The sequence below is a fragment of the Morone saxatilis genome, unplaced genomic scaffold (genome assembly GCF_004916995.1).
Source record: "Morone saxatilis isolate NCDOM2014 unplaced genomic scaffold, NCSU_SB_2.0 Contig19, whole genome shotgun sequence".
In the NCBI taxonomy this organism is placed as follows: domain Eukaryota; kingdom Metazoa; phylum Chordata; class Actinopteri; family Moronidae; genus Morone; species Morone saxatilis.
The window spans coordinates 18,528,718-18,538,263 of NW_023339751.1; the positions used below are offsets into that span (position 1 = coordinate 18,528,718).

Below are 9,546 nucleotides of genomic sequence, written 5' to 3' on the forward strand. Positions count from 1 at the left end.
ATGTATTATTATTATTATTATCTCCGTGTGGTTATCTAGTGTTAGGCTGAAAAATGTAATACTGGCCTTCTAATATTAAATATTAACACTACACCTAAAAAAGGAAGGAAACACCTTCACATCTTCTCTGTTTTCATTTCATCAAGTTTAATGCACAATTTGCTGACTGTAATGTGTAATTCTGCCTTAGAGAGCTACTAACTAAAATTTCTGGGTTTTAGTGGAGAATTTATTGTCCCATGATGGTTTGCTGGTTAAGAATTCATTCATTTTTTGTCATGGTCTGATGTTAAGATGAAATACTTTCTCTTGGTGACTTCGAATGCTGCTTGAACTCCAGTTCGAACATGTTGAGCTGTGTGTGTGGTTTCCAGCTTTCTGTGCAAACTGAATCTCTTTCCTGTGAAACTACATCAGTTTTTTTCAGGCTACACAAAAAAGAGGTCCAAAGTCATTTTAGTTTCTTGCTGATGCAGCTACATGTAAACACAGAGCCAGTAATTCTTCCCTAAAACCAGTCTGACTGCTCAGCTAGCCCAGTAATGTCCCCATTCAGGGTTAAATGATATGGGTAAAAGATCACAATGACTGGGGGAGAATTACTTGACAGAACTATGTAAGGTGAAGTAGCTCATAATACAACAATGCATCACTCCACTGTTGTTTCTCTACAATAGGTAGACTTTGATCACATAGCAACTGCTAATTTTGTTTATGGCGTGTTTGACCTAGACATGACAGAAACTAAGTAAGTCAGAGGAGATCATAAAAAAACAAGTTTACTGTTATGTTGTTGGCTGCTTGCTTACATCTGTAATCCCTGATATGATACCATTGCATCCCAGATATGATCAAATCGATGTGCACACCTGGGGTGACACTTCTGTACAAACTAAACTTGAGGGGTCAAAGAACCGTAACCGGTCTGTGTTCGCTCTGACACCGCACCCACACACACACCTCCGTACAGAAGTAGCAACCACTGCTTGACAAAATCCCCGTCCTTATAATCATTAGCTCACAAATTTGCTGGCTTCTAAAAGAAACCGTAAACGCTGTCTTCAGTGGCCTTGTGTGTACTGTTGTTTTTCACACGCAGGTCAGTTCAGGACCATGACCTGTTCACACTAGAATCTGAAATGGGCTACATTTTAAAAATAGTGTAAACAAAAAAAAAATCAGATCTGGGCAAAAGAATCAGAATTGAGCACTAAGTTATGTGAAGTGTCAGTGTAGCCTTAGTGTTTGTTGGACTATTCAGGAACTTTAAATGGTTTGAGGGGGTAGGTATGGATTGGAATTGAAGTTTTGATTTATGTATAGATGTCATGATATGTTCTTGGATTTTTGAAGAGGATGAAATATGTCCTATCCATAAATAAACACAAATAAACACATTGTTGTTTTAAAAAGACGTTTTTGCCTATAAATAAGACTTGAACAAATATTCTCTCCAAACACTTCTCCAGGTCGGTCTCATGAGGAATGGCTGTTTACTGGCTGAAGGTCCTCCAGATGCAGTCATGAAGCAGCACAGTGCAACAGTGAGTACTCGTTAAAAACACTCATGGGATGTATGGACACCCAGGGGTGCTGTTAGTCAGGTTAGGGAGGCTGTTCATGAAGCAGTACTGTAGCACACTTCATCATAAACCAAGGCAGTTAAAGGTGCTTTATATTCAGTATTAATAAGAATAAGTAATAGGAATGCACATCTCATTTTAAACTACAACAACAAAAAAACAAAGTGAAAATTCATGGATAAAATATCGAGCATATTTTCCTGCTTTGTGTACATACTGTATTTTGGTAGTGGTACCCATTCACCCACATTATCTTCTGCTGCAGACCCTGGAGCAAGCCTTCCTTCAGCTGTGTGAGACGTCAGACCAGATCGGCTCAAAGCGGGGGTCCAGTCCGCAGGGTGGGCCTTTGGAGAACAGCCAATCGTTCGAGAGTGGGCGGGACGAGAGTCGGCCAATTCTCGCAGTCGGACCAGGAGCTGCTGAGGAAACTCCCAAATATTCAGGTGCTATTCTGAAACAGCCAGTACTGACGCCATTTCATTTTAGTTCCAAAACACCAAATATGACCATTATCTGAAGTCATTACTGCAGTGTTTATTATCAATACATCTCTTCAAAACATACGCTGTAGGAGTTCATGACATAATAGGTATTAAAATGGTTATAGAGAGGGACCTTCATTTTGGTAAGAGGAAGGTTTACATTCAATTCTAGGCTCAATTACCTCAGATTTGTACTTAAGTGCAGTACTTGAGTAAATGTACCAGTTGGTTTCTACTACTGGAGTTACTATTTGTTTGTTGTGTGTGTTTAGCGGACTGGAAGGTGCGAGCCAGACACCTGCTGCCAAAGTGGAGAAACATCGCCGCCCTGATGATCAAAACAATGGTGCGGATGAAGAGAATGCCAGGGTATGTTGTAGTAAATAGTATCTATTAGTAATATTTAGTAATTAATTAAGTTACAATGAGTGACATATTGGTGCAGCATTTCTCACTGCTACTCTCTCCTCTGTGTTTGCAGCTCGTTGTGTTTCCAGTTCTTGCTGCCCGTCATCCAGGTCTCTCTTATCTGTTTGTGTGTCGGAGGAGACCCAAAGGGGATCCAGGTTGCTGTGGTGAACAACGAGACCTCCCCCTCCGCTTACAGCCGATCACTGCTCTCCTTCCTGGACAACTCCAGCGTGCAGCAGGTATTCATTTAACTGTGGGAGACATTTATAACACACATATCAGGCATAATCACACCCTCTGTTCTCATGTTGTCGTAACCAAAAGAGGAAGTAGGCAGTTTCTGTATGTATTCAAAGTTGTTGTTTTTTTTCTGTAGCAGATATATTTACTGTGAAACTCTCAGTAGATTCAGATTTATTTTCTTTTGTTGATTATCACAATGCATGACAGATTGTTACGTTAAATATTCACCTGATTGTTTGTTTAGTGGCTCACTGAATTAGAACATTTTGTCTCAGAGCTCAGAGTGACTGAATTATGTTCCGTCCTTCAGAAAGAAAATGACAGGCCTCTTACAGTTTCACTTCTATTCACATTCAAAGAAACCCTAAGACTTGAATTTTCTAGGAAGTCGGTGAAAGGTTGTTTCTGTGTGTGACAGCAAACCACAACCTTTCAATATACTGTATAAAACTCACAGATACTGTAAAGTAGTGTTCACTTATCTTATCTTATCTATTACGATTATAGGTAATTGAGAAATATTTCTCTTGTCCGTCATTAAAATGTAATCTCTCTAGTGTAGCTGGTCAATAACAAACATTAGAAGCTTTGATTGTGTTTCACTGGATACAAATGTCACTGAATCGAAGGATGGCCAGTCAGCATGCTCTTTATATAATAAGATTAAATTGAATTATGTCTGTTCTTTATATGTTCATAGGTGCCCTTGTCCCATAAAGATGCTTTCGATGGGATCTATGACGGAGAGTACTGGGGTGTCATCGGCTTTGGCGAGAATTTCACCAGTTACCTGACAAAAAGGTTAGAGTAACACAGAGAGCGAGTTATTTTTTATGCTCCATTCATCAGCTCATCCATCATTTCATAATGAATCAATGAATGCCAAAAAAAGCATTGCACCACGCCAGGTTGCTGATGGCGTGCATGTGACACTAGAAACTCATCAGTGCACCAGTTCATGTTACAGTGGTTGGTCTGCCAACATCAGCAGAGAGCAAAACACATCTACATTAGTACAAAACACAAACAGGAACTCTTGCATTGTGCTTGCTGACTTGCACATATGTGAATTGTCCGTGTGGAGTTAAAAAAAAGGGTCTCAAGTGATCAAAACAGCAAGACATTCATGACTGAATCGATATGACAGTTGTTAGACACATAGTAGAAGAACAAATCAAAGGAGATGCCTGACGGTGTTGCTGCCTGCTGTACTGGCCTGCGCTTTAAACTTGGAGCTCACACTTGTGTCATGGACGAATTTCAGTTGTTCCACATGGTGTAAAGTAGATACTGAATGTCACGTGTTGCTTCTGAGGAATAAAGTTGGAAAGAAGTTCAGCATTTTGTTCAAAGCAGCAGTGTAAAGAGATACTCGGCGTGTGCACAGATTTAACAAAACTACTGTGGCGTGCACAAGTTCAACACATGCAAATACAGAAAACTCAACCAAATACAGAAACGCAAAGTAGCGCAGACAACAATGGAAAACGTTCCCATGGAACTCTAAAAACTAATGACATAATCGGGCCACCAAATAAACTCACAATTTGCTAATTTTCTAACACCACTTGCAGGTAGCCAACTACAGTGACTGCTTGAGTCAAAAACCACAGCAACAACAAGCGTGTCCCAGCCGTGTACATCACTTTTTAGTGTCTCCTGGAAACAGTTTTTCTGTCTGTGCCACTTGCCGCGTTTCTGTATTTGGTTGTTTTCTCTCTGCAAATTGGTGAAGATGTTTGCTTAGTTTGCTCATGTTTTGTCTATTTGCATGAGTTTCCTTAAGTTGCAGCACGTCAAGCTCTCCGGGCCACCATACTGAACACTGTCAAAACAAATGCACAACTCGGATTTTTGAGCAAGTCTGCATGTGAATGTAAGAAAAAAAAACTCTTGGGCGCCCAGTTGGCTCAGTGGGTAGAGCTGGCGATCCATGTACCAAGGCTGAGTCCTTGCTCCAGCATCCCAGGGTTCTAATCCGACCTTCAGCCCTTTGCTGCGTATCATCCCCTCTCTCTACCCCCCTTTCCTGTCTGTCTCCAGCGGTCTTATCAAATAGAGGCATAAAAAGCTGCACAAAATATATATTTAAAGAAAAAAACTCTTTGTGACAATATTTTAAAAATTAAGTTCCAGAAACTTTATAACCTGACAAGATTCGACCCCCTACTTGCTTTACCTTCTTCATCTTTTGACAGATGTATGTATTCATAGCACAGATGATGTTATGCACGTGCAGTGCCAATGCTGATTACAGAAGGGTGTGTTTGTGCACCCTAATGTGAGTGGGATTTTTTAGTAGTCATACAAAACCCACAGAAAAGCAGGCCGACTCCATCCAAATGCCAGTGTGACGCACAGACAGCATTCCAGCAGAGCAGGGACAAACTGATCACTCAGGGAAACATGATAAACACACTCACTGCACACAGATCTTTCATGCAGATGTAAACCCTTTATGCCTTCATTATTATGAATTTAGATGCAGCATCACAATCACATAACTTTGACTTTGGTACATGCATGAGGTGAAGTTCATGGGTTCGAGCTTTTTGAACTATCGGGTGGATTGTCATTTGAGACAGACATTCATGTTCCCCCCAGGGTGAATTGGAATAATTTGGGTAACTCATGACTTTGTATATAGCACCATCATCAGGTCAAACATTTAATTTGTCCTAATTACATTCCCATCAGCCTCAGCTGTTCTTTGTGTTTAGAGCCATTTAGCAAATGTTAGCATGCTTACTACTACCTACTTAACATTAGCATGTTAACATTGTCATTTTGAGCATTTAAGAGTGCAGAGCACTCAACGTGTAGCCACACAGAGCCGCTTACATGGCTCTAGACTCCTGTTTTTCCCTATAAACACAAATAGGGAGTGGCAATGTCTTCTGTCACTCTTTGATATGTAGACAACAGGAGACAGGCAATCAAACCATTAGCCTCACAAAATGCTTCAGGAACACCTAAAATGAATATTTCTGTCTGTAGCAGTGTATAAAATCCATAAAAGAAGAATCCAGGGTCTGATTGACAGAGAATGAGGAGGTTTCCATCAAGTAGAAATTATGTTATCAGCTGCAACTAATCCAGCTAATACACTGCAGCATCAGACATTTCAGAAAGGTACCTTGTTCAGGATTTATGCAAATTTAGTGAGGAGTACTGGGGGCTTTAATGGGACACAAGTTGCTGTACATGAAGGCCATCTATCTAAGATGTATCTTACACTTACCTGGGTTCAGATACAGCAAGTTTGATGCAGACAGTAATGAACTTGCTGGTGAGTATCTGTACAATAATAATATTTAACAAGCATTAAAAAATGGTTGACTAGGTAAAAGATTTCATCATGGGACTAACTGAAAGTAAAATAAAAATGAGGAGCTTGAATCTATTTTAAATGTCCTGAAATGCAGATGTAGGACTTACTTTTCCCCCCATACTTTATTACTTGCAGTCTATATTGCTCTCTCTCTCTCTCTGTCTTTAACACACATAAACACACACAAAAACCACACCAACTCACACCTTCATGTGAGGATGAGTCAACCCTGGAGGACAAAGGGCATGTGTTGTTGCTTTGGGTGTGAATCACAGTCTGCGTGTATTTGTGTGTTTGTGATACCTGGGTAGACAGTCTGGTCCTTCTTGTCCCTAACACACCTGGCAGGTCACAGCTTAGCATCGACCAATCAAACGCTCATTCCTACTGAATCATGTGCCCATCATGTGACAGACCTGCCTGTGGAAAACAAGAGGTGTCTTCTCATGCGTCTGTCATGTGGAAATAAACAGTTTGAGTTATATTCTGGCTGATTCTCTAATTAGATCAGATATGATTTCATAAGGTGAAAGGTTTGCATCTATTCATTGTCTATTAATTATTGTGTGGACAAGGCATGATGGGTAATGCAAACCTACCTTGTCATACATTGAGGAAAATTCAACTATTATCCATTATTAAGAGAAAAAAAGCTTCTCAGATGAGAGGATTTGCAGCTTTTCTTTGTCTTATGTGATTTTAACTTTTAGACTGCTAGTTGAAAAAAAACACGCAATTTAAAGACTTGTTAGAGGCACTATTTTTATAACGTTTTATAGTCAAAATGACTGATTAATCAAGAAAATAATAATAAGATGAATTGATAAGGAAATCATTAGTTGCAGCATTGCAGTGCTGTTTGCTTAAAGGAGCTGAAACCACAGCTTTTCTGGCTAAATGCCATTAGCCTGCAAAATATGTCCAACTGGTTGTAGACTTCCTACATACACAAACACTGGAACAGGACATAGTGGTTATTGCAAAGATATTTAAGGGTTTGTAACAGATTAGGGAAGGAAGGCAAGAAACAATTACAATCCACTTCCACCGAAGAAGGAAAAAACTTTAGGCCTGGCTTCACCTTCTAAACAAAGTTAAATTTACTTAATTGCATGAATTATAATATCCTCAATGTCACAGCAAGGCCAAAGGCATTGCTTTTTTTGATTTCAGGGAAGTAATAAGCCTAACTAACCTTCCAAGTGTTGTTTAGATCAGTGATACCAGCCTATAGTCACGTAGATTTGTGACCTAATTAGTTTTGGTTCTAATTAGCTTGGAGGTCACGCTGTCATAGATGAATTCATAATAAAAAAAGGAGTGCTTTAGAGTTTGTGGGTTACCCTACATGCTTCCAAAAGCTGATATTTCTTATTTAGTTCAAACCCTCACTGTTCCCCACATTTTAGAGTCAAACCTTCATATAGGAATATAAGTGAATGCCAAAATAGAGCCCCAGTGAAAAAGTACAGTGTTTTGCCCCTTTAATCGTCACATGCTCTCATACATCTCTGTCTACTGATTTCATCTGTAGTAATCTATCTCGTACCTGTAAAAAGCTTGTGTTCAGTATTTCATTTTTTGCTTCTATTGCAACATTTACATTCCAGTTTTATTGATTGTTGCTGAGGGTTGAATATATTTGCAAACTCAGGGAGGTTTTTTTCAGATTGTGACCATGTACCTGACTTTACAGGATGATTCAGCGGCAGGTTTCTAGAGAGGTGGTTGATGGAGGATCACTACATGTCTGGCTGGACCTGACAAGTAAGATGGAAAACCTTCTCGTAGTTTGTAGTCTTTTTGCTTAAAAGGGTCCATTTAGAAAAGTTTATAACTGAAGTAATATTCTACCCTGAGTTTTCTGAGATTTCTTCATTATCTACTGCTAATCTGAGACGGAGAAGTTGTTCATTTTTGCTGTTTATGTGTTGTCTAGATCGACAAATTGCTGTTATGCTGCAGAAGAAACTACATGAGGCCTTTCAGGTTTGTTTGTGCGAATATTCAGATGTTGTCATGCTGTGAAGGAGAGCTACCATCAGAAGATGTTCAACACATACAGAAAATGAACATCTGAAGACATCTGATGTTTAATTTAGACTCAAACATAACACACTTGGCTAAGCACTCTTGCTTAATCAATATTGATATTGATTTATCGATTGATATCTAACCCTATTGATGTTCAAGGCACTATACTGTTTTTTTACCGATCAATATCAGGCTATATTACCACAAAAACTTCTTTTCATCCATCAATGATTACACTGAAGACTGAAACACTGAATGATGCCCTAATGTAGTTTAAGTTACAATCTGCCACGCAACATCCTTATACTGTTCGAACTTGTTAAGATTGTTACTCTGTCATCTCTTGCAGGCTTTTGTGGATAATAAGTTGGGCAGAATGTCGTACCTGGTCTCCCTGCCAATAAAGGTAAAATAATATAATAATAATAGGTTAAATAAATGAGTGTAATTACAACATAGGAAAGAGAAAAACCTGATTATGTTTCAATCTTAAATGAGACAGTACTTTACCAACAAGTTGACAACAGTACATAAGTGCTGCTGATGCTACTTGCTGTATAATACAGGTAATTTCTATCTGTTGTTGCTGTCGTCTTTCAGTTTGAAGAACCGATCTATGGCAGCCAAAACACAGACTTCACCACATTTGTGACACCTGGAGCTGTTCTCAGGTCAGTGGGCTGGATGATGCAATATAAAGTTACATAGCCGTTATCAACCAATACATATTGAACAAAACCTTTTATTTACTTTTCACTCTCCTCTTGTTCATGTATGTACAGTTGTTTTAAGAGGGAATGTTTGAGATTGTATTAAAACACATGTCGCTGATGATAAATAGTCTTATATGGTGAAAACATTTGATGATCACGTGTCTTTTCTCAGTAACCCCGGTGGATTGAACCAACAGTTTACCTACACGTCAACCTAACATTGAACTTCAATTTGTTTCTCTCTTCCTCCTCTTCCTCTTCCTCTTCCTCTCTGGCCCTCCAGTATCACCTTCTACCTGGCCGTGGGTCTGACAGCTCTCTCCTTTGTCCTGGAGAGGAAGGAGGGGCTTTTGGACAGATGCTGGGTTGCAGGTGAGAGGTCAAAGTTCACACTTCTCCTACAGTTCCACACAAACATAAAAGTCCCATTTCTCTTACTACTATTGTACTTACTAATTCTATGCAGGTTTTTATGGTTCTGTGCATTTGAAGAAAATTAAGTATGAACACTGAAACTGCAACATAATGCTCCTAGTATCCTATAACAATTAGTATATTGTACATACAGTGTACATTCAGTGTGTTCCCAAAGTAGAACACTTTAGTTTGACTGAAATAAATATTTAACGTCACTAATTACTGCTGTAATGTGCAATTTAGCATTTTCTAGCTTTAGAGAAGGGAAAAAATTAAACACAAAAAGACGGAAAAGATAGCAAAATGACCAGCAAAAAGAAAGAAAGCAA

General features: G+C 39.1%; 1 protein-coding gene across 3 annotated transcripts in view; it reads left to right on the forward strand.

The window, feature by feature from the left end:
* abch1 (ATP-binding cassette, sub-family H, member 1) overlaps positions 1–9,546 on the forward strand; it is a 29,487-nt gene that overhangs the window by 14,786 nt on the left and 5,155 nt on the right. For all 3 annotated transcript variants that reach the window (XM_035664191.1, XM_035664194.1, XM_035664193.1), the window contains exons 7-16: positions 1,470–1,544; positions 1,849–2,029; positions 2,341–2,437; positions 2,550–2,718; positions 3,423–3,523; positions 7,750–7,820; positions 7,993–8,042; positions 8,437–8,493; positions 8,688–8,758; positions 9,084–9,172. In XM_035664191.1, the coding sequence (XP_035520084.1) occupies positions 1,470–1,544; positions 1,849–2,029; positions 2,341–2,437; positions 2,550–2,718; positions 3,423–3,523; positions 7,750–7,820; positions 7,993–8,042; positions 8,437–8,493; positions 8,688–8,758; positions 9,084–9,172 (961 nt within the window). The remainder of the gene's footprint in view (positions 1–1,469; positions 1,545–1,848; positions 2,030–2,340; positions 2,438–2,549; positions 2,719–3,422; positions 3,524–7,749; positions 7,821–7,992; positions 8,043–8,436; positions 8,494–8,687; positions 8,759–9,083; positions 9,173–9,546) is intronic.